This window comes from Equus przewalskii, chromosome 26 (assembly GCF_037783145.1).
Source record: "Equus przewalskii isolate Varuska chromosome 26, EquPr2, whole genome shotgun sequence".
NCBI lineage: Eukaryota > Metazoa > Chordata > Mammalia > Perissodactyla > Equidae > Equus > Equus przewalskii.
The window spans coordinates 32,007,375-32,032,578 of record NC_091856.1 but is presented as its reverse complement, the minus strand read 5'-3'; the positions used below and the strand labels follow the sequence as shown (position 1 = coordinate 32,032,578).

Sequence of the window (25,204 nt, the reverse complement as noted above, 5' to 3'; positions counted from 1 at the left end):
CTCTATCAGCTTGTGTCTCTAAAATTGGGCGATTAGAGCATTTACCCTTTTTAGGTGGAACGGGAGTCCATCTCTAGGTGACCAGGAAAAGCTCTTCTTTTCAGAATCCCAGCAGGTATTAGAGAATTGTTGATCAATTGTTTAGGTGTGAGTACAGTATTGTGGTTATGCCAGAGAACTATCTTGTTTGTAAGATCTGCTTGTTCAAGTGTTCAGGGGCGAAGTACTACCTGAAACTTACTCTAAAATATTTTACAAAAGAAATATCTACAAGAAAGAAATATGGCAAGATGTTAATTACTGACTTGAGGTGTTGGTTTTATGGGTGTTCTTTATGTAGTTTTCTTGCTAACTTTTCTGTACATTTAAAATTTTCAAAGTGCAGATGTTTTTAAAAGTACCTTTCAAATAAACTTTGTGATGTCCGTCTGCCTGTGGAAACACTTGAAGATCTGGCAGGCTCGGATCTGCTCTGTTCTGCCTGTGCCAGCCCCTCAGTGGCCCCTGGTCCAAGCCCTGCATCTTACAGATGTGGACGTGGAGGCCCAGGGAGGGGCGACCTCGCCTGGATGCCGCCTGAGCTGGATCCGCACCCAGGCTGCCCATCCGCATCTGTGCCCTTGAGCTCTGCACTGGCCACTCCCTCCCCTCACCCCCCATCCCCAGGGGCCCTCCCTGCCTAGGGACACGTGGACCCTGCCAGGCTGCCAAGTGGCACAAAGTTGACTCACAGCCCCCCACCAGGCCACCTTCAACCTTTGTCCTGGAACTGCCACCAGCCGCACCCTCGAGAGCGGGTCCCCAGCTCTGGCCCAGGAAGCAAATGGCCCCACGTGTTCCCAGCAGCACAGCAACATGGAAGGAAATCTTTTAAATCATTTATTTGACTCAAAGTCGACGCACACGGGCTCTACTATACAAAAGTTGGAAGCAGCAACAGATCGCGTGCCAGAGGCAGTGCGTGGGCGTGTAAACAAAGATGAAATGAAAATGCCACTTCTGTGTGATTCGGGAGCAAATCAGAGCGGGCCGGAGTGCAGGCCCAAGATTACATTCACAGCGCAGGGTAAGTGCAAATGAGCGGAATGTCGGGATGAAGGAAGGCCACCCTGGGTCCCTCCTGCCGGGAGGCTGCTCCCTCCTCGGCACCCATCAACCTCGAAGAGGTGGGTGGGAGACAGAACCAGCATTAGTGCACAGCGGTCCTCCAGTCTGGGGAGGGGAGTGGGCTGAGAGATGGTGGGCCCCGCCCAGCATCACCCCTCCCACATCCCCTCTCCCACTGCCCATGTGGGCAAGCTCGCCGGCCCCTGGGGCTCCTTTGCCATTCAGGGCAGACTGATGGCCAGTCCTCCAACTCCAGAGTTTGAGGAGCCAGGAGTCTCTCTCTCTCATAGCCCTCTCAACCTAGGAAGGGGCAGAACCTCAAAATAAAGTGTTAAGGCAATAAATAAAACATCTCACCGCAGGTGAAAACACTGAGAGAAGTGCGTCTGCAGGGCTGACAAACCCTTGGCACAGGGACAATGCCCACGAGCCTGTCTGCAGCAGCGAGGCAGGCTCCACACCGCTGCACGGCTCAGAGCATGTGCACGAGAGCATTTGTGCGTCGAGTTGAAGGCAAAGTGCCAGGAAAGTTTCTTGTCCCAATGAGGGCTGGGGAGCTGGGCCAGCCACTTACATCCCTGATCTCCCCTCACATGGTACCCGGGCCTCCTCACTCCTGGGGTCACCACTGATGGCAGCACAGGTGACGAGCCTGGGATGACCCCTGGTCAGAGCCCCCAGCTCAGCGCCTAGCCCCACCCGGGGAGTTCCAGGTTCAGAGAGGAGGTGGGTGGGGACGGGAGGACCAGCCCTGCCTCCTCCATCTTTGGTGGTGGCAGAGGTGGGAAGATAAATGAGAATCTTTGGCAGGGCAAGGGAATGTCAGGGGACAGCCTCCTGGTTTGGCGCTTGGGTTTGTCAAGGGTCCAGTCCCTGCCCAGACGTGAGCACAAGGAAAGCAGGTCCACCTCTGGAAAGTCCAGGCCTGCCATCCACCACGGTGCCCCCCAGCATCACTCTCTGGAGTTGCAAACTCTCTAAGGTGGTGGCAGGGTTTGGGGGGCCGTCAGGACTGGCCAGCCAGAGGCTTAAATTCTGACTGTCCAGCCCAGGTTCCTTCTAGCTCAGAACATCCATAACCTTCACACCACAGAGCGCTGCCACCCCCATCTTTCACCTCCACCTTCCCAGCCCCGCTTGTCAGCAGCCCTGGGGTGGTGGGAGGTTTTAGGGTCCCACGCCCAGGGCATCCCAGCTCTGCTGGTCCCAATTGTCACGACACCTTCTCCTCTCTCTCGCTACCTTCCTCTCCCACAGGCCCCACAGGCCAGGTCCAGCCTCTGCCTCCCCCAGGGACACCTGAGGACAGTCAGGCAGGCCCCAAGGGGCTCCATCCTTCTCCAAGGAAGTTTGCCCTCCAGGCCTTGGGGGCTCCCAGATGACGGGGGGGGGGTGACAAGGTGAGGGGCAACTGCCCTTGGCCACCACAGCCTGGGCTCTGCCACTGCTGACGGCCATGGCCACCCGGGCCCTTCAATGCTGACCCAAAGGAGGAGAAGAGGCAGCCTTCTCTCAGCCACATGGACGAGGCCCCAGCAGCCCTGCTCCCCGAGCCTGCGCCGCCACTACTGCAGCTCGTCCTGGGGCCCGTTCTCGCGGGGAAGCACGCCGTTCAGGCCCACGCTGCTGGCCGCTGGTGCCCCGAGGTAGCCCAGCAGGATCTCGCTGCGGCGCCGCGACAGCTGCAGGATGTCGTCCGCCAGCGCCGGCACCGATGTGTAGCGCACGTTGTCCAGGTCGAACATGTCCCTCAGGTACTGCACGATCTGGTGCTGGGGACAGCACTGGTGTGGGCCCAGGCGAGGCCCTGCCCCCCTGCACCGTGTCCTCCCGACCAGCCAGAGCCCCTGGGGAAGGGGCAGCACACCCCCTGCAGGCACCCCCGCCCAGCCCTTTCTGGGAGCAGCCCCAGGCCCTCGCTCCACTCCTGGCACCTCGCGGAGCTCCTGTCCCAGGGCTCGGGCAGAGCTGGGGGACAGCCGCCGCCGCGCTCCCTGCTCACCTTGAAGAAAGCACAGACTTCAGAGAGCTGGGGCTTGGGTCCCAGGAAGCCGAAGGCGAGGACGGGGCTAACGCACTCCGATACGGAGTAGAAATGGGAGATGAAGCCGTTGGGCACCTGCGGAGGGCACGAGGTTGAGCGGGGACCCAGCGGGGAGAGGCGGCCAGGCCCTGGGGTCGTGTTAAGAGCTGGGCTTCACAGGGAGGCCCGGCTCACTCACGCCCTGGCTGGATGACCCCGGGCAAGGAACTGGGGCTTCCGAAGCCCAGGTTTCCACCTCTGCACAACAGGGTATCCATGGGTCTGCTATGAGGACTGCCCGAGGAGGGGTCCAGGGGGCTCAGCTCAGGAAGTGCCCGGGGCACGTGGCAGTGGCAGTGGCAGCTGGTATCAGCATCAGCTGGGCAGCAGCGCCCGGCTGGCAGAGGGAACATGGATGGCAGCCAGAGACGCAGCCAGTGGCCGCCTGGGAGTGCAGATAACAGCAGCCTGATGGGTGGGAGGGGGCTGCTCTGCCTGCCTCAGGGGCCTCCCACCCCCACCCCGCTGCCCCTGCCAAGCCAGCCAAGCCAGCCAAGCCAGCCGCCACTCCTTTGCATGCGCCCTTCCTCCCTCTGACAACACCCTTCCCCCCTGGGCTCAGCAAGACCTCCCTGCACCAGCCCCATTCCTCTGCCTCCACCCCCCCGCCCCAGATCAGGGGCCAGCACATGCAGAATGGAGGTCAGCTGAGCTGGGCACCACACCTAGGGCCAAGCACGGCCTCCCCAGGGACCCTGTGGGTCACTCACCATCAGCAGCCTCCTCTTGGCTTTCAGGACTGACCAGCAAGCAGTGGCCAGGGCCTAAATCAAAGATGGGACCCCACCGGGTGTCAGAATAACGGGCCGAGCCTGCAGCCCCTACCCATCCCTCAGCCCCGGACCAAGCCCTTACCCCAGCTCACCCCACCCCAGCAGGAAGATGGGGCTTGGTGCCTGAGCTCTGCTGTTTCCCTCCCCTTGATCAGGACTCAGAAACACTTAAATCTGAATCTTGACTCCAACTCTTACTGCTGTGGGTCCCTGGACTAGCCACTTAACTTCTCTGGGCCTCAGTATCCTCCTCTGTAAAATGGCCATATCCCGGCACCCCCACCTCCTTCGGTGTTTGTGGGGATCCATGGTTACTGCCTGTAAACTGCCAGTAAATGACCAGCACCCGCCCCCCCCCCCCCCCCCCGCCCCACCAATGCTCCCATGCCACACAGCATAGCTGCCCGAGTGGCACACCTCCCCGGTGGGGGCCCTGCGCTGGATGCTCTCCTGCTCGTCCTGTTTTCTTCCCCATAGTTTAACTTAATTTACTAGGATGCATTAAAATTGAAGAGAATTCATGCCAGCACAGAATGAGTCGAATTAACCACTCGGTGAAACCATAGAACACATGGAAAACGCACAGCAGGCTGTTTGACACTGGTGCAGAGGAGAGCAGTGCGATCCCCTGAAGCTTCTCCAGGGCAGCCGCCTGGTCTTCCAGGCCCTGCAGCCCCAAATCACAGCAGGGAGGGAACCTGCCCAGGGGTGACTGCTGCCTGACGGTGGGGAGCCCTGGTGCCCAAAGCCAGGGACAGAGGGAAGCGGGGTCCAGGCAAACACATGGGGTCACCTGAGTGTGTGTGCACTTGGGAGTGGGGGCAGCCACCCACCGTCTCCTTGAAGCTGTCCGACAGCCAGCGGTTCCTGAGGACGGCGAGCACCGAGGACGGGGGGTTCTCCAGGTCCTCGAAGGCGTCCATGAGGATGAAGTCCAGCACGATGTCGAAGAAGCTCATACACACCACCTGTGGGAGGGAGGGGCACTCTGAGGCCCAGAGTGCCCGAGCTGCAGGGCGCTGTCGGATGGGAAGACTGAGGCCAGAGGAGGCTAGGGCGTGTAGGGGCCTGGGTGGGAACACACGGCTGAGCAGACACATCTCTGCTCTGCAATGGGGGCAACCGGGGCCATCTCCCTCCCAGCCTGGGCCCAGGCAGGGCAGCAACTTGGGGCTTGTAGCAGTGATGGCACCATCTCAGACCCCAGAATCAAGGCAGAGCTCAGCACAGGTACCCCCTTCCTGATCCAGGATCTCCGCTATGAGGGACCCCAGAATGCCAGGGCGCAGCACAAGCCAACCCACCCCACGGCCCTCCAGCTCCAGCCGCGTGGTGGCCCAGGTCTCCGGGCGCAGGGCGTAGCTCAGCATCTCCTCGTAGCTCTCCAGGAAGCCTTTGGGGCTCTGTGGGGAGAAGCACAGGCTCTTCCGGTCATGAGAGGGGCCCAAACCCCGTTGGACTAGATGCACAGGGACAGGCTGGCCCACGGATGGAGGACACGCCAAGGCAAGGCCAGGGCCTATCCCTGAGCAGCAGCCGTGGGGAAAACGAGGCAGGAAGTGTCCCCTGCCCACCTCGCTGTGCCTCTGCAGAGACCAGGGCATGTCTGGGAGAGACCCAACACCAGGGCGCATAGCAGTGTCTCAGACCAGCTCGTGACCGAGCCCCGCCTGCCTTCCAGGAGATGTGCACACGCCACAGCGTGAGCTCGCTCTGGAAAGATGCGTGACGACATGAGCCCAGCAGCCAAAGGTTCAAATCTCCATGACCTTGGACCTCACTGGTGAAACAGGAGAAGTGACAGCCCCATACTCAGAGGGCTATTCCGGGGGCGTTGATGAGCTCATGAGGTAACACCATCAGCCCAGCGCCTGGACCTAAGCAATGAACAGCGTGTCAGACAGCTGCTGCTAGGGACTAAGTCTGTCAGCACGTGGGACGAATCCTTCACTCTCTGAGCCCATGAGGTTTAGCTGGGGCTTATGACAGGATCTGCAGACGTGCATTTATGGACAGGAGGAAAGCCAGTATGTGCCAGGAACTGTTCTAACACGAATCAACCCATTTAATCCCTACGGTCCTACGAGGGACGGTCCAGATTACACCCACTTTACAGATGAGAATACGGAGGCTTCGGGAGGTCAGGGAAGTGCCCAAGAGCCAGGAAGGGTGGAGCTGACACAGAAGAGCACAGGCGGGTTCATAAAGAACCACGGGCGGAGGAGATGTCAAACAGATGTACACCAAAATGTGAACAAGATGGGAATGGGGACAATTTGTCTTTCTTTCCTTTTACTCTTTTGTACTGTCATAGTTTTTTCTGCAATGAGCATGAATCATTTTTGTACTCATTAAAAAAAAAAACAAAACTATTTTCATTAACTTTTAAAGAGAATTTGCTAGGATGACCCCGGGGCTGTGCCTTAACCTCTCCGACCCTGTTTCCTCATGTGTAAATGATGACCACGACGACGATAAGGGCTGCCGCTTCTGCGGGCTGCTGAGCATGTCTGACATCATCTCAGAATGTCCCTGGGACACACCTGTTCATACATGAGGAGACCCAAGCTTGGAGAGCTTTCACATCTGGCTGTGGACACACAGTGAGGAAGTGGGCCGATTTCCACAGCTCCAGGGCCTGGGCGCTGCCCACAGAGCCAGTCCTCCCAGACCGCACCTGCCCCAGCCCCGCCTGCCTGGAAGGACCCAACAGGGCGCATCCATGACCACTCCAGTCCCAGGGCTTGGCGCAGGCTCTGGCACCCAGGAGCCACTACACAGCCATTTGAACTTCTTCTTGATTTCTTTCCTTTTTTTTCTGAGGAAGATTAGCCCGAGCTGACATCTATGCCAGTCTCCCTCCACTTTATATGTGGGCTGCCGCCACATCATGGCTGATGAGTGGTGTAGGTCCACGCCCGGGATCCAAATCTGGGCCGCTGAAGTGGAGTGCGCCAAACTTAACTACTACACCACAGGGCTGGCCCCTCTTCTTGATTTTTTAAAGATTTTATTTTTTCCTTTGTCTCCCCAAAGCCCCCCAGTACATAGTTGTATATTTTTTTAGTTGTGGGTCCCTCTAGTTGTGGCATGCAGACACCGCCTCAGCATGGCTTGATGAGCAGTGCCACGTCCATGCCCAGGATCTGAACAGGCGAAACCCTGGGCCACCAGAGCGGAGCACGCAAACTTAACCACTTGGCCACAGGGCCGGCCCCTCTTCTTGATTTCTTAATAAAAATGAAACCTAAGTCCTGCCCTGGGCGGAGGCCGGGAAGAGGCAAGTCTCGCCTCTGGACCCCTGTGGGAGCAAGCACAGAGAGCGAGCGGTGTGCTGCGCGCCCGGCGCCCACTGCAGCCCCACGTTCCTGTCCTTCACTCGTCCGTCATTCACCCTCCTGGGGCGGCCACAGAGGACAGATAAGGGCACAGCCAGAGCCAGGCTGACCTGGGTTCAGACCCCGGCTCTACCTCTCCCTTGCTCAGCGACCCTGGCGAGGCCCTTTACCTCCCCAGGCTCAGCTTCCTTATCCGCCAGGCAGAGACTGTGATCAAGCTGAATGAGCCACGGGAGGTACGGAAATGCGATAAGGTGCGGGCTCCTTGCTCGGTGAGGAGCAGCTGCGGAGAGAACGAGCATCAATGTCTACAGAGCACTGCCCTGGGCCAGGCCGTGGGCCGGGCACACGCCTATGCCAGGAACGCTGTGGGCCCGGCCCTTGTGGAACTCAGAGTCACGAGGAGAAGCACACGGTGACCCGCAAGCAGGACACGGGGTGATGGGGCCATGCTAGGTGGGATGAGCACAGGGGCTCTCGGGCCCGAGGGGATGAATCAGGCGGAGCCCTCCCGGGGAAAGAGACGGCTGGTGGGGACTCAGAAGATGGGTGACCAAGGAAGGGGCGGGGGGGGGACTGGGAGCTTCGAGATACTGGTATGTGTTCCTCTTCCTAACGTGGGTGCAGGGTACACAGGGGTTCATCTTTTTATTCATCAAATCCTACAGATACACTTTTACAGTCTCTTATGTATATTTTATAATAAAGTTGTTAACAATAACAAAAAAGAATTGAAGAACAGTGTTGCAGGTGCAGAAGAACCAGCACATGCCAAGGCCCCAATCGGGGACACAGTCTCGCGAGGCCTTTGGCCTGGGCAGGGCAGAGCGCACAGAACAGCAGCTGTGGCACGAAGCTTGGTCTGCACACCAAGGGCAGCCGGAGCTGCCAAGGAGGGTTTCAAGCGCTGGGTGACGAGGTCAGAGGTGCACTTTGGAACCACTGCTCCAGCATGTGGGGAGAAGGGACTCAGCGGGGAGAGCCGTGTTCAAGGGCTTTACTCGAACCCAACCCAACAAAAGAAACACAAGCGGCTGACAAACACGAAAATTCACGTGACCTCATTAATGATCAAAGAGATGTGGCACAATGGATAAACTAAAGATTTAAAAGATTACGAATACTCAGCATCGGCCAAGATGTAAAGAGACACACTCTCATCCTGCTGGTGGGGACGTGAGCTGTCAAAGCGTTTCAGAGGGCAAACCAGCAAGATGGTTTGATTTGGTTTGGTTTAAATGTCTGAGCCCAGGACCAGTTATTGCCACATTTCAGGCTTTGTCGCACGGAAAACCTCACAGGTACCTTTAAAGAGCTGTAGAAGATTATCATAGTGGTGTCTGTGATGAGGAAAAATCAGACACAGTCCGAATGTCCATCCACAGGAGAACCACATAAACCACAGGCAGCCACCCAACGGAATACTACGCAGTCAGTAAAAGTAACTGCTTCTCCCGATGTGGAAAGATGGACAGAATCTACTCTGACACAACAAAATAAAGCTGCAGACCAGTCTGGAGGGCACACACCGAGCTCTGGAAATTAAATAACGATGTTCAAGGATTCGAGTCCATGAAAGTGCGTGGGAGGGACATGTCAGACTCCCTGACGTGGGAGTTTTGGCGCAGCGGCTCCCTCGAGCAGGACGGGTTCAGGGGGACCTATGGTTTGCATTTCATGGTCGGTGAATTTTGTAAAACTGCGTTATGTTGTGATCAGAAATAAAAAGCAATACAGATTCACGTTTTTCTAAATCAGCACAGGAAGAAACCCCGATGCTTTCCCATCTCCCTGACACCCACAGGAGGAAGTCCAAGCTCCCCAGCTGGATTGCAGTTGGGCTTTTTTTTTTTTTCACAGAACCAAATAAAAGTTAAAAAAATAAAAATAAAAAAGGCGAGGAGGGAAGAAAAGCTGAATAAAGGGAGCCCGCAGCCCAGCTACCTTCTCAGCCTTGGTCATCAGGCCCGTCACCATCTGCCGGCCGACCTCCCCAAAGAAACGCTGGTTCCTCTCGTCTTCCAGAAGGCCCTAAGGAAGGGGGGAATGAGCACTGGGCTGGCGGGCCCCAGAGCCGATGGGGAGGGCAGTAGAAGGGGCTGGGCGGGTGACCCATCTGCCCAGAGGAGCCAGGTATGGGAGCAGGCCCGGCGGGAGACCTGTGTGACCGCCCCCAGTGCCGGCTCCATCCTCCCCAGGCGGCCTGGACCACACGCACCTCAAAGGCCTGCCGCACACAGTGGAGCTTGGCCAGAAAGTCCTGGTCACTGTAGCAGCCCAGCAGCTCTGTCCTGAGGGGGAAGCACAGACAGTCACACCATGTGGGCCCCGCCCAGTGAGGCCCCCATGAGGGTCGGGGGGAGCCCTGGGTGGCCCTGCCTTGGCCTGGCAGTGTGACCTCAGACAGCTGCCTGCCCCCTTCTAGGCCTCAGTTTCCCCCGAACCAAAGGCAGAGGCTGGCTGGATGCTCTCTGAGGAGGACATGTCGCCTCAATGGCATGGGGCGGAGCTGGCAAGTCTGGTCACTGGGGGTGGGGCTGACCTCGGCCTCCTTTCAGCCTCAACCAGCAAAAGAACCTCATGGGTAAAAGACCAAAATGGCTAAACTGTTGCCAGCTGGCAGGACGCCAGGGCAGGGGTCACTACCCACTCTGGGCTGGGCTGGCCTTGCCGGGCAGCTGGAGGCACCCTGGCCTGGCTCTCCTGTAACCAGATCGCCAAGGCTTCACCCGGGGCTCTCCGCCATCTTCACTCAGGGAACTCTATCCACACGCTTACGTTTGGAGTCATGACCAAAAGCCGAATTCTGAGTGTCAAATCATACAGAAGAACGAACGTAAGATGCATAAGAGCTCGAATCTACCACAGATGAGAAAACAGGCTAGGAGAAGTTAGGTGACTTGTCGAGGGCCACACACCACCAAGTGGCAGAACGTGGAGAGAGTCAGGGTCTGTGTGTCCCCGGAGCTGGCTTCCGGGCTGCCACTGAAAGCGGTGTATTGGGACACAGGGCTTAGGAACAGTGCCCACTGTGTTTCTGTGGCCGGGCCTCTCTGAGAACTCAGAACAAGCACCAACTATTGTTATTTTATTAGTTAATTCTATTAATTTGTCACTGTTAATGCCACAGCCGCCTGTCTCGGCACTCCGGGGCATCTTAGGCTCCCCGGCTGAGCAGGAACGGCGGCCAGCCTCCCACAGCCCTCGGCCAGCCTGGCCCAGCTGCGTCCTCAGCAGCAACGCTGGCCTCTCCGGCCTCCTCCACGGGGGCTGGGGCCCACCCCGCCTGCCTCCTTCCCCACATGCTCACCTGAGGGTCCGGCAGAGTACCTTGCCCTCCTTCACCAGCTGCAGGGCCTCCTCATAGGCGGCGGCCGGCCTGGAGAGTGGGATCGGGTAATCTCCGACCTGTAGGGACTCGAAGAGCTGGGGGAGGGTGCAGAGGAAGAGGAAGAGGAAGAGCTCGTCAAAGCCTGTGTCAGCAGCATCCCAGGGGGTGAGGGCGTCTGCCCACCTCTCAGACGGGGTGTCAGAGGGAACTGGCCCAAGAGGCAGGAGGCCTGGGTTCGAGTCCAGCTCTGGCCCTCAGCATCCCCATCTCCAGGGCTCCTTCCTGAAGGGACCATGTACTGGACACTCGGCCACATCCTCCTACCGCAGACTGGGATGGCCAGGTGGACACAAGTGGCCATGGCAGGAGTCTAATGCAAAGCAATGGACACATGGTCTGGAGAAGGGATAGCTCAGCGTGGGCTGGAGCCAGTGGGGGCGGGGACCCCTGCCCTCACCCACAGGTCCTACAGCCCCTGGCTTCTCAGGCCTCTCTGTCCCCAGCAATTGCATTGAGTCCCGGGGGGAGCAGCATTTGGTGACTGCCAAATTCTGCTCCCGTCAGAGGAAATGCCTTCACGTTCCCACAACCCAGTGCTCACCAGGAGGGTCAGAGGGTCGCCAGGGGCCTGGCCTTCACTCCACTCCCTCCCTCTGCACCCATCCCCCCGCCCTGTCACCTCAGTGGCGGAGAAGAAGGAATCCTCCGAGGTCAGGCTGTCCTCATCGTCCACGCGTAGACGCAGCGAGCCCTCGGTCAGGGGCAGCATGAGCGTCCGCTCTGGGGAGGCAAGAGAAGGGCCGAACTGAGACTCCCCAGATGACCGAGCTTTGCGGAATGCACATAGAAAAGTCCACTAACGCCCAATTCTGGGGCGGACGAGGCTGCCGACGGCAAAGCTCCCATTTACGGGGCACTTGTGCAGGAGGACTCTGGGCTCACCGCCTCCCAGGGATGACCTCCTCCCATCCTACGACATCCCTGGAAGTGGGCACAGCTACGTGTGGAAACAAAGCTGCTGAGGAGACCTGCTCACAGCCACACCACTGGACCATGAGGCCTCGTGGCCCCTGAGCTCTGAGGAGCAGACTCCTTTTTTTTTTTTTTAATTGAGTTATTGATAGGTTACAATCTTGTGAAATTTCAGTTGTACATTACTGTTTGTCAGTCATGTTGTAGGTGCACCACTTCACCCTTTGTGCCCACTCCACCTTTCCCCTGGTATCCACTAAACTGTTCTTAGTCCATAATTTTAAATTCCTCTGAGGAGCAGACTCTTTCATGCTGTGTGGCCCTGGGCAAGTTGCTTCCCCTCTCTGACAAGCTGAAACTTAGCCACTGACACCAAAGGGCTCGAGGGAGTCCACAGGCCACTCACTTGGCATCATCCCCACGCAGTCAAGGGCTGGGGGTGTGGGACTTCAAGGGCATTTAGGAAAGTTTTGTCGAACAAACAAGCAGAGGCCACCACCTTGAATGCCCACCAGCCTTCTCTGCCAAGTGGGGAGGTCAAAGGAAGCAGGAGTCCTCCAATAGGCAAAGTCACTCAGGGACAGGTCGCGGGAGGACATGTCACCTTGGCCAGCCCTTGCTGGGCCTGTGTCCCCACTGGTAGAAACAGAGAGCTGGACACTCAGGGTCTAATGTCGCCCCCTGGGGCTGACAGCACCCAGGAAAGGAACCTGGAGTAGCTTTCAGCGCACAGGGTCTGGCCCGCCACAGGCACCAGACAACACGGGCTGTTCGGCCGAGTAACTTCATTTCCTCATAGCGAGGCCATGCCGCTTTCCCTCAATGGGACGGACACAGCAGGACTTGTGATCTTGGCCCTTTGGCCTGCCTTGGGCTAATCTCCATGCAAGCCGTCCCTTCCGCCTGCCCCGCGCCTGCAGGACAGGGCTCAAAACAAAAGGCTGGGGCAGCTATCGGGGAGATGTTGACACACAAACCCCAGGCCTGCTCCCAAGGCCATGGGGCAAAGCACACTGGGGCCTCATGCCAGCTCTGCTCCTGCCTGCCTCCTCTGTCCCTTGAGGGGCCTCGGTTTCCCTGTCTGTGCCCTGAGGCCCTGGATCAGACAAGGTCCGAGGGCCCTGGGGATCCCGGTTTGCCTGAGGCACTGAGGGAGTCACACCCTGGTTTTCCCACTGCCCCCGTCTGCCTCCACCCCGCCGCCTGTGCCTGGGCCCAGCTCACCGAGGTCCAGCAGCATGCTGTCAGACGGGAAGGTGGACCCAAACTCCTCCTGCAGGTGGTAGGCCCGGCGCAGCAGGGACTCCAGCTTCTCCGCAAACTCCCTTCGCTGTGACTCTGGCTACAGTTAACACAATGACCGTCACCCCAGGCCCTCCCAGCTCCACGTGCTAACCGCCCCTTCCCTCACCAATGATGGGGGCCTAGCCTCTGGGGACAGGGGAGAAGGTTCTGGGGTCCAGCAGCGAGAGCAGAGATCTAGACCCGAGTTGCCCAGGACAGGATTCACCAGCCACATGTGGCCAGGGAGCACCCAAAATGTGGCCAGTTCCACTGAGATGTGCCGTAGGCATAAATACACACCAATTCGAAACAGCTCCAAAAAGAGACAGAACATAAACTATCTCAGTGATTTTCCATGTTGATTACAGGTTGAAACGATCATATTTGGGGTATACTAGATTACATAAGATATATTATTCAAATTAATTTAATCTGTTTCCTTTTGCTTTTTATTGTGGTCTCTCGAAACTTTTATTTATTTATTTATTTATTTTGAGGTAGATTAGCCCTGAGCTAACTGCTGCCAATCCTCCTCTTTTTGCTGAGGAAGACTAGCCCTGAGCTAACATCTGTGCCCATCTTCCTCTACTTTATATGTGGGACGCCTACCAAAGAATGGCTTGCCAAGTGGTGCCATGTCCATACCTGGGATCCGAACCAGCAAACCCCGGGCCGCTGAAGCAGCATGTGCGCACTTAACCGCTGTGCCACCGGGCCGGCCCTCTAGAAACTTAAATGAGATTTGGGGCTTCCTGCTGAACAGCACTGTTCTGGACCCACGCAGACCCGGGTTCCAACCTTGGCACCACCAGTTCTGAGCTGTGTGACCTCAAGCAAATAACTTCCCCATTCAGAGCCTCAGTTTCCTTATCTGTTAACTGAGATAAGAGTGCTTACTCCCTGGGATTTCAGGGAAAACACGAAGGAGATAAGAGATGCAAAGTCCTTCACACAAGACTGGCATAGGGTGACAATCAGAACGTGTTAGCTATTACCGTAATTCCTGTACTTGTTACTATAATAAGGGAGCAGCCAGGAGCCCAGAAAGAGCTGGGTTCAAACCACGCCACTGCTATTAACCATGCGTGCTTGCGAAGGCACTGCACCCAGGCTCAGCAGCCTGTCCCCTTGGTGACCCTTGCTGCCCTCTGCCTCCAAGTCAAGGCGTGGGAAGAAGAGGCCACTGCTGCTTCGAACCCAGGAGCTTCTGGGGCGAGGGGCCAGGCAAGGGCAGGCCCAACTCTGTTTTCCACAAAGGCTGCCAGATGCTGCACTTGCAGGTAACCAGACCCCAGGGAGGAGACCAGGGCTGGCTGGGGCCCGAGGCCAATGGGGAGAAAGAGCCGGAGGAGCTCAAAGGGGCCGGTAAAGATGGAAATGGCTGCCTTTCACTGAGCTCTTGTCCTGGACCAGGCACCTCGCTGTCAGCCTCACGGTTGCCCTCAAAGGGGGGTATTCTGTGACCCCATTTAACAGAGAAAACTCAAGGAGGTTAAGAGGCTGCACCCACCCAGCTAGAGCCTGGCAGAGCTAGGATTCGACCCCAGGCCCAAGGGACCCCAGGCATAGTGGCCACTTTGCTCAGTTCTCCAACAGGGCCAGACTGCGTCCCACGTGGCCTGGAGAGCCTTGTCCCTTGGGCAGAGATCTGCCAGCTCTTTCTCTGTGAAGTGACCTTGTTAGGGAATGGTTTCTTAGATATGACACCAAAAGCACAAATGACAAAAGAAAAATAGATATACTGAACTTCACCAAAACTAAAAACTTCTGTGTTTCAAAGGACATCATCAAGAAAGGGAAAAGATGGGGCTGGCCCCGTGGCCGAGTGGTTAAGTTCGTGCGCTCCGCTGCAGGTGGCCCAGTGTTTCGTTGGTTTGAATCCTGGGTGCGCACATGGCACTGCTCATCAAGCCATGCTGAGGCAGCATCCCACATGCCACAACTAGAAGGACCCACAACGAAGAATATACAACTATGTACCGGGGAGCTTTGGGGAGAAAAAGGAAAAAAAAGAAAAAGAAAAAAAAAGAAAGGGAAAAGACAACCCACAGAATGGGAGAAAAGATCTGCATATCCTATCTCTGATAAGGGACTTGTATCTAGACTATATAAAGAACCCTTACAACTCAATAATAAAAAGATAAATTACCAATTTAAAAATAAAGCAAAGGATTTGAATAGACGGTTCTCTAAATATGATATACAAGTGGCCAATAAGCACATGAAAAGATGCTCAACATCATTAGCCATCAGGGAGACACATATCAAAACCACAACGAGACGGCTAGACACATCCACCAGGATGGCTAGAATCAAAAAGTCAGATAACAACAAGTGTTGACGAGGATGTGGAGAACTGGAAGCTTCGTGCACCGCTGCTGGGATGTGAAACAGTGCAGCTGCCTTGGAAAACAGTCTGGCAGCTCCCCAAAATGTGAAATATAGTTACCATATGACCCAGCAATTCCTCTGCTGAGGATATATTCAAGGGAATTAAAAACATATGTCCACACAGATACTTGTACATAAATGTTTGTAGCGGCCAAAAAGTGGAAATAACACAAACGTCCATCAACTGATGAACAGATAAATAAAATGTGGTCGACCCACACAACAGAATATCATTCAGCCATCACCAGAAACAAAACAGGGTCCCACACGCCAAGGATGAACCCTGAAAACATTAAACTGTGAAAGGAGCCAGTCATAAAAGGCCACACACTAGATGATTCCACTTATAGAAATGTCCAGAACAGGCAACTCTATAGACACAGAAAGTAGATCAGTGGTTGCCTAGGGCTGGGGCGGGGGATGAAGGAACGGGGCGCAGTGACTGCTAAGATTATGAGATTTCTGTTTGGGGTGATGAGGACGCTCTGAAATCGACTGTGGTGGTGTGATGTATTCACATGACTCTGACTATGCTAAAAGCCACTGACTTGCACAACTTAACCTGCTGAATGTACAGCATGCGGGTTATATTTCAATGTGAATTATATTTCAACAGACCTGCTGAACAACGTTTAGCAGAGAAAAATGCCTGGAAGGATACAAAGTGGTTCTGTCTGAATGAAGGGTTACAGGCATCATAACGCTGATGACAAAGCTCATTCACTGAGCGCTGACTAGGGGCCAGGATCACACAGCTGGTACCCTGTCCCGTGGAGGACACCAGGGCTCAGGGAGATGGAGGGCCTTTGCCCACGCGACACAACCATGAGCTGTCTGATTAGAGCCCAGGTGCTTTTGTTCTCCTCTCTTTTCTATTTCTGTAGTTTTCACTACTCTAGGAAGAATATTTAATTGTTTTCACAACAAGAAAGACAACGGAAGTTCTATAATTTTAAGATATAGCATCAACAATACATAGAACGTTTGCAGCCAAGCCACCTGCCCTCTTCTCGCTGCCCTGATGCACCCCTGCAGGCGCCCGTCATCTGGCCACAGGCAGAGGTGACCTGATGCAGCTGTGCCCCCGGGTGCTGAAGGCTTTGTTGAGCCCCAGACGCTTCCTTCACGTCCACAACCACAGCGGTCATGCCTGGGTGACAGGCCTCTGAGCTAATGCCCCCAGCACACACACCTTCAACTCGTTACTGGCTGTGCCAGGCATGCCCCCACTCCCGTACTGCAAACTCTGTTTCCCAGATCCCCTGCCAACTGGCCCCCGGCCAACAGAGGCACAGGTGGAAGAAAGAAGGCCGGGGATGGGGGGTGTGGGTAGGGACAGGACATGACAATTCTCCTCTCCTTGTCCTGCCTCACACCATATCCCTGCCCCCACCCACACACCAAGTGGGGACAACCTCTGCTGGTCAGCCTGCATCGTGGTGTTAGCTCCCACAAGAGGTCCCTGGCTCCTGAGCGCTGGGCACACCCTCGCCAGCCCTGGGCCTCTCAGTGACTCCCTCACCTGTGCAACCAATGCCCGAGATTCAACGCCCTCCTTTTTCAACACCTGAAGTTGTTCCCATTTCCTGGCCAGTCTCGGACTGACTCTCCAGATACTGTCAGACTGCTCCCCAAAGACGTGTCCCCACATTTTACCTCGCTCCAGCAGAGGACAGGAGCTCAAGGGCGTTTGGGGTTTTTTGTTTGTTTGGGTGAGGAAGAGAGGTCCTGAGCTAACACCTGTTGCCAATCTTCCTTTTTTCGCTTGAGGAAGATTGTTACTGAGCTAAGATCTGTGCCAGTCTTCCTCGATTTTGTATGTGGGATGCCACCACAGCACAGCATGGTGAGCAGTGTATAGGTCTGTGCCCAGGATCCGAAGCCATGAACCCTGGGCCACCAAAGCAGAGTGCGTAGACTTAACCACTATGCCACCGGGCCGGCCCTGGGGGTATTTTTTAATACAAAAAGTATAAAGAATAAAATAGAAACAGCCCACAATACCACCACCTACACAAACCCTGCCTATAAGCATGTGCTTGAAATTACAGAAGTCAAACAGTAAAGAAAGACTGAAACGTACAATAGAGTAAAACAAAAGCCTGCAGACCCTGTCCCCACAGATCAGCACTAATAATTCCCGTGCATCTGCCCAGAGGAAAATAAAAGCATACACACACCCCAGCAGTTACCAACAGGTGCCCATATGCGCGGATGTGTTTTCAAAAGTGGACACACTCAGGTCACACTATAGACATGGGGCATCTTGCTTCCTTCACTTAACGATACATCAGTGGAGAAAGCAACTGATCAGCCCACCCAGCTTTCCCTCAGCCTTTTAACGGCTGTGTAGTATTCCAGACACTACTGATGGGCATTTAGATGGTTTCCAGCTTTTCATGTTTTCAACTATTACAAAACAATGCTTCAGTGAACACCCATCCTAGGATATATATTTGATGTGCTTTTGACAAAAATTTTTTATTTTAGCTTTTTTACTTTCTTTCTTTTTCCTGATATTGAAATAAATGTTCACTGTAGAAAAGTTGGACGGTGCCAAAAACTGTGAAGCCAAGATCGAGGCCATGTGAGCCACTCCACTAAGGACACAGCCACTTCCCTCTGGTCTTTCCTGAAGGCAAGTATGCCTCAGAGTCGGGACCAGGTGTGAGCACCATTGCCGTTTATGGAATAATTACCCAGGGCCAGGATGTGCTAAGCATGTTACAAGAAAAGAATATTTCACTTGCCTGGATCGACATCCTCGCCAAGGGGAACCCTCACATGCAAGAGGACAAGTGACTGGCTGGCAGAAGGCAGGGCTGCTGGCCGGCCTCCCAAAGTCTGGCTGTCCCTCTGCCATGCCACCTTCTCCAGGGTGGGGAGGAAAGACGCAGGGGAGGACCACCTACCTCGGACATCGCCTCTGAAGCAGTCTCGGGGTTCCGGAGGTTGTCCCCGGGTGTGGGGGTGCTGCCACTGTCCCCTCTCTGCCCCACACTCAGAGCCTGCTCCCACTTCTGCAGGGCCTCCTCGAACAGCTCCATGCCTGAGCATGGGCAGGGAGAGAAGGGAGAGTCAGGCCCCCAGCACACGGGGAGCAGCTGGGCCCCATACAATGTCACTCAAGACGGGGCTCAGAAGAGCGAGGAGGCAGGAGGGCCCCAAAGGACAAAAATGGGCAGGACCATGTGGGCTGGGTCCTGATCACGTTTTCAGGGCAGGTCAGTCTACAGGCTTTCACTCAGACCAGATCAGCTCCTGGAGACTGGCCCCGTCCAGAAATGGCTGGAAACCACTGAATGGGGGTTCTGGGGCAGGCGAAGGGTTTGCAAAGCAGCACCTGGGGAAGTGTCCTGAGCCTGACCTGGCTCTGGAGGAGGCCAGTCCTCCCCACCCCGCCCCAGGAGAGCCCTGGGGCCCGCCTCCTGGCCTGTACCTTGCATGTAGAGGCTCTCGGCATTGCCGTCACTGGTGGTCACGGACTCCTCCATCCCTCTGGCATCCCATGGTCCCGAACTCGCAGCCATGGGGCTGGATGAGTTCACCGCCACTGTCTGGGCGTCAAGCAGGGCAAGAGGTGAGGGCTTCCCAGACCGTTTGCAGGACCTCTGAGCCTCCCCTACTGCCTGACCACATGCCACACGCTCTCTCCAAATACTACCCCTGAAGCTGGCCCCCCGCCACAGCGGCCAAGCCCTCAGAACAGCCTGGTTCCACCGACAACTCTAAGCACCTGACGACACCTCACAGAAACTGCCAGCTGTGGGCTCCTCCAGGACAGGAGCCACCTCTTGCTCGCCTCTGGGTCCCCAGGGCGGTGCCTGGCTCACAGCTGGCACTCAGTGCTTGCTGAATGAATGAATGACCAGCTGAGTGAATGAGCCAAAGCCATTCCCCATGAGAAAATAAATGTCCCTTTGTCTTATTTATCTCTACATCCTCGGCACCTAGCAGAGGCCCTGGCTCGGAGCAGGTGCTTGCTCAATGTCTAACGAATGAACGAACACATGTACTTTATTCCTAGACAGTATCTTCCCCAAGAGACCATCAGCTTCTCTCCTGCACCTCGCCCCCTTCCTCTCACCGAGGGCTGGCACTCAGAGAGTGATCAAGGACAATCTCAGAAGGCACAGATAGATGAACGAACGGCTGAGAGGCTGAATGACTGAAATCTCTTATCCCATCTTCCTACCAGTCCATTAGCCCCCTGAGGCCAGAGACTGAGCCGAGGCATGACCGGCACCCTGGCGCCCTCCCCCAGGTCCTCACCGAGGCCAGGCTGTGGGAGGACCCTGAGTGCTTGCTGGGCCCGATGGAGGAGATGCCGCTCAGAGTGTCGTTGCTCTTGGTGCTGGGGCTCTGCACCCTCCGGCTGGAGTAGCCTGTGAGGAACACGAGGGCAGGGGTCACGCAGGCTTCCACCCAGCCTCTGCACAGGCCGTTCCCCGCTCCGGGCCACCTCCCTTCCTCTTCATCTGGGGACCTGTCCTGACCGTCGAAGTCAGGGTGACGACAGAGCACCACAAGCATGTGCACTCAGCAGAAGAGCGCTGGCTCCTGCTTGTCGCTCTGCTCGTGACCAAACATCCCTGTCACCCAGCACAGGGCCTGGCCCGGAGGAGGGGCCCCGACCTGCCGGGCTGAGGCTGAGGATAAGGTCCGGCTGCTCTCGCCTCCTCCTCACTCGGCCTCCCCCGTGTTGCTGACTGAGTGACCCATTTGGAATTCTCCTCCTTCCAAAACAGGATTTGAGGCAACAACTTTTTTACATACTCAAAAGATTTTTTAAAAGTGAGAAACACAGGGAAGGGAAATAAGGTGAAAGCAGAGGTGGTGGTGGTGGTCCAGGGGAGGCAAGCGCGAGGCTGGTGCGGAAATGGCTCCAGGTTTCCCGGGCGCCAACACCACACGGAAACCCGGCCACATGCACGTCTCTCAACTCATCGAAAACTTCTTTCCCTAATTATAAAGAGAGAACTTCCCTTTCGCAATGACAATTCACAGTTAAAATTCATTTTCACTAGGGGAGACTTCTGCTTCTTAAGACAGGTTTCTCCCAAGAGGAGAGCGTCGGTGAAGCCCTCGCCCTGGAAAGTGATCTAGAGACAGTCAGGCGGGGCACACACCGCGGGGCCAGATCACAGCGTTAACGGGGCCACAGACGAGCATTTGTTTTTTTGTTTTTTGTTTTAAAGATTTTATTTTTCCTTTTTCTCCCCAAAGCCCCCTGGTACATAGCTGTGTATTTTTAGTTGTGGGTCCTTCTAGTTGTGACATGTGGAACACCGCCTCAGCATGGCCTGATGAGCAGTGCCATGTCTGTGACCAGGATTCGAACCGGCAAAACCCTGGGCCGCCAAAGCGGAGCACGTGAACTTAACCACTTGTCCACGAGGCCGCCCCAGGGCCACAGAGGTTTTAAAGCCATGCCAGTAGACACAAAACAGATCAGCATCTGCGCAGGCTCAGGGGGCTGCACAAAGCGGGGGCTTAAAGCGTGATAGAACAGTCCTTGACTGTGGTGGTGATTATATGACTACACGTGTTCGTCAAAGCTCATGGAACTGTATGCCAAGAGGGGTGACTCTTACTGTATGCAACACAAACCTTACTTTAAAAAAAGAGGGAGATGAGGAAAATACCATCTGGCCCAGGAAACTTGGGCCATTCCAGGGCCCAAGCCGGGGCACTTCCCTCCCTGGACAGAGGAGCTGTGCCCCACCAGCCCTCTCTGGACCCGGGTGCTCCCAAAGGGTCGTCTGATAACAAGAACAACCATCACCGATGGAGACGAGCATTGGCCACATCACCCACCAATCCTTACAGTGACTCAGAGAAGGAGGTTCTGCTGTCACCCCCACTTCACAGATGGGGCGAACAGAGCTTGGAGACAGAATGTCACTAGCCCAAGACCCCACGGTTAACAGGGGCCCAGCTGGGAGGTAACTCCAGGTCAGGCCCTTCCCCACCACCTCACACCTACCTTTCTTCACCGACGGGACCTTCCTGGCCATGAGGATGGGGAGGGGCACTGTGCCCAGATGCTCGCCTCCCATCTCGGGGCCGACCTGCTTCTTCCTCCGCCGTCGCCTCTTCAGCTGGTGGGCGGCCAGGGCCAAGGCCACAGTCCCCAGGGCCGTAGCAAAGAGGACCTTCCGCAGGCCTGGTGTCAAGCGCAGCTGCGAGAATGCAGACTGCAGGAGAAGCGGGAGGCAGCTGGGTTCCATCTCCCCCAGAGAGCCCTGAGGCAGGCCGAGCTGCCCTGAGGAGCGCCCAAGGGGCGGGGACGCATGGGGCACTTGGAGCTACTTGCTGGCCAGGAACCATGGAGAGGGAACCACCTCGACAGGGGGGACCAGGCCAGCCCCTGTGAAATGTGGACCACAGCAATGTAAAGAGGGGCACTGGGGATGGCAAAATGACAATGCCAAGGAGATTGCATCTGGGGTCCAGCAGGTATCTGAACACCATCAGCCGTGACTCTAACAGCTCCAGCGACTGAGCGCTCGCTATGCCAGGCACTGCACCAGGATTTTACTGTGCCACCTGTCTGAAGGCCTGGGACCTTCCAGGTGAGAGATCTGACGCTCACGCAGATTAAGACACATGCTCAAGATGACAGAGCAACAGAAATCGAACCCAGGCTGGCTGACCCCATTTCTTAACGACTCCTCGAAGATGATGACATTCAACATTCACTCCACCAGGCAGTCTCATCCTACCACTCGCTGCTCCTCCCTCGCTCTCTGCCTGCTGGCCTGCGAGCCCCCGGGAGGGGCTGCATCCCTCAGGGCCGAACTTCAGGAAGTGTCGAGAGGCCTGGTCAGCCACAAACATTTGAGGTTGGCAGGAAGGGCTTTATTGTCCCCTTTTATAGACTGAAAAACTGAGGTCGAGAGTCACAGGACGGTGGGTGAAGACTGGGCTCGGGGCCCCAGACTCCTAACCCAGCCCTTCTCACTCTGATCAAAGAGGAGACACCGGACACCTGGGAGAGCATGGAGGGCCCAGCTTTCTCGGATGCTGAGGGAGCCTGGAGGACTGGCTCAGTGTTTCAGGGACCAGGGGTGTATAGGACGAGCCCATAGCCCACCCCAGTCTTTACCTGCCCAAACGTCGTGTAGAGGAACACGGGGATCTCGGCCACCGTCATGGCCAGGGCCTGGATCACGGACATGCCCTCAGTCCTCCGGAATGCCATGGCAAGACAGCAGCCCAGGCAACAGCCCTCGGGGCCGAGAGCTTCCAAGGAGAACGTCTTCACCTGGTTGCTGGCTGGGTCCCGGGCACCATCCACACCGCGAAAGGACAGCGACACACATACCAGAGGCTCCCTCCACAGAGCTGAGAGACAGACGACCAAGTCAGACACAAGGATGTGCTCCCGTGAGCAGAGAAACGCACACAAGAGTGCTCTGGGAAATGAGACGGAAGCAAGCCTATGGCTGGAATGCCAGGCCTGCAACCAGGCCCCGGCCCTCTGCACCCGCCAGCAGAAGGCACTCTGCACCCTGCGCCCTGGGAGCAGAAGGCAGCGTCTCTGGCACACTAGCCCAAGAGTGCACCCCAGGCCTGGAAGATGGGGCTTTCTGCCACGCTTTCTCAGTCTTTTCAAACCCATGGCCCATGTGCCAAACAAAATCTCAGGCCTCCCAAGGGTCAGGCCCCTGATGAGAATCATCACCTCTTTTCCACTTCCCACGAAGCCAAGAATGCTTTACTTCCGGTAGACTGTAGTACGAAAACAGCAGGGTATTTCCTCAAATAATAACAACCACTACACATTATGTGTGTATTTCTTGCTGAGTTCTTTACGGACATTATTTCACTGAATCATTACAATTCTGTGAACTACTTGCTATCGATCTCTCCCACCCCCTACGCCTGCCAATTTCCAACGAGGAAACTGAGGCGCAGAGAGGCTAAGTCAGGCATCCAAAGTCACACAGCTGGAATGAGGTGGAGTCAGGACTTGGACCAAGATCTCCTGGACTACTCCCCTTTTCCTAACCTGAATATGGAGCAGGAAGTGGCAAGCCCCTAGCAGAACCACCAACTACAAGGGCAACTTTGCCCTGGGGCCTTCTGAGACCCCCAGGGTACCCCACTGCCCCATTCCAAGGCCAACAAATGGCCTTCACTGACCAGTGGCTTGACTTCACATAGCCCAGTCCCCAAGATCCTACAGGGCACCAACCAGCAACCGCCACCACCAAGGCCCAGGATGCCTTCAAGGTTTCCTGGGACCTCAAGCGGAAGGAATATGCAGCCTGGGACAGACCCTTTGTACCCGGGATGGCTGCCAAAGTCACTGGACCAGCACGAGAAATGGCTTATCCCCAGTGAGAGGAAAGGATGGACAATCCTATTAGCGTAGCTCTAGGGCTGAGCTGTGTGTGTGTGTGACGGGGGTGGCAGAGAAATATCCTAGGGCTGAGGAATCTGTTATGTTGTCAAGGGTGGGGGACATCTTGCCAGGAGGCTGCAAATTGAGCTAAGTGACCTCCAGGGTTCAGGGCCCAGGTTAAAATCATAAGCCACCCCTCTCACTCTCCCAGCCTGGCCCAGGCCTCAGAACATCCGAGATCAACAGCCACTCTTTCCCAAGCTCTTACTACAGGCCAGGCTTGCAACAGGCTCTCCACAGAGGATTTCGAGTCTAGTCACTGACAGAACCCTCGCAACAACCACTGTTTATGATGGGGAAACTGAGGCTCTGAGAGATAAGCGACCTGACCGAGGTCACTGAGTAAATGGCCAAGCTAGGATGTGATCTCAGCTCCGGGAGACCCCAAGGCTGTGGTGTTTCCCCTGAGCTGCCAGCTACAACTGCCACGTGTGCCTCCGTGCTGCACCTGAAGGACTTCTGCACCCTCCAGTGAGGAGCCCACGTGAAGGCGTGAAGATGGTGAGCCGGGGCGGCCCGGCACCTGTCTGCAGGAGAGGGAAGAGCGCTCTCTGCTGGACCGACTTCGAGGAGAGCGGCAGGTGTAAGGTGGCAACACCCATCCCCAAGCCTGCTCCAAGCCGGGGACGGATCCAGAGCCAGCCCAACCGTGCCCTGTTCATCCCCCTGGCATGATCCAGAGAGAGGGCTCCACATCTTCTCCGCAATAAGAAGCCCATGGATATGTTCCCCACCTGGTGCCCCAACCTGGGCAGTGGTCTTTCCCGCCATATAACTTCGGGCAGGAACCTCCTCATTCCACCCCCACCATGGCACTTACAACACCCCCAGCCTGGATGCCCACACTTTCCACCAGCCCACCTCCTCCCTTGGCCTGGACAACCCCCTTAATGATTCTGGCCTGAGCAGCCCCCCTTTCTGCATTGACCCCAGCAACGTCCCCAGCCCGGGCACTCCCTTGAGCCACCCTCTGCCCATTCCAGCCTGGACACCTCACCAGGCCGACCAGGTCAGGCACGGGGCACTCCCGAATTGAACCTCAGCAATATCTTTGTCTTCAGAATCTGCTCATTCCATCCCAGACATCTCTTTGCGCAGCCCCGGGTCAAGCCCCCTCCTCTCCTGCCCCCGAACACCAGAACATCCTTGAGGGTCGTCCGATCCCCGCAACGTTCCAGGCCCGCATCTCCTCACTGATCGGGTACCTTCTCCTTCCACCTTTCGCGCCGCCCACGGCCCGGGTACCTGCTCATTCCAATGCGGGCCCTTCCAGTCCGGCTGAGCCCGGACACCTGCGCGCCCACCCAGCGCCTCGCGTAGGCCCGGCTCCCGCCCGCCGCCAGCCTCACTCCCGGCCCCTGCCGCGCCGCCTGCCCGCTCGACCCGGGCCGCCACTCACCCGGGATCCCATCGCTGCGGAAGGGCAGCGTCTCCTTCCCTGGCGCCCGCGCAACCAACCTCGCGGGCCATCGAGGGGCGTGGCCTCACGAGGGGCCAATCCCTCTCTGGCCAATC

The 25,204-nt window shown here is 56.4% G+C and overlaps 1 protein-coding gene across 1 annotated transcript; it reads right to left on the bottom strand.

Moving 5' to 3' along the window:
* Positions 1-866: 866 nt before the first annotated feature.
* MIGA2 (mitoguardin 2) lies at positions 867-25,204 on the bottom strand. Its single transcript, XM_070596878.1, has 16 exons — positions 25,089-25,204; positions 22,388-22,626; positions 21,266-21,476; positions 19,552-19,664; positions 18,719-18,836; positions 18,192-18,328; positions 12,829-12,946; positions 11,312-11,412; positions 10,612-10,727; positions 9,520-9,592; positions 9,246-9,332; positions 5,268-5,366; positions 4,797-4,931; positions 3,901-3,954; positions 3,110-3,226; positions 867-2,879 (listed from the first exon to the last, which is right to left on the bottom strand). Exons 2-16 carry the CDS (start codon positions 22,481-22,483, stop codon positions 2,673-2,675), a joined length of 1,782 nt encoding a protein of 593 aa, XP_070452979.1. The 5' UTR covers positions 22,484-22,626; positions 25,089-25,204; the 3' UTR covers positions 867-2,672.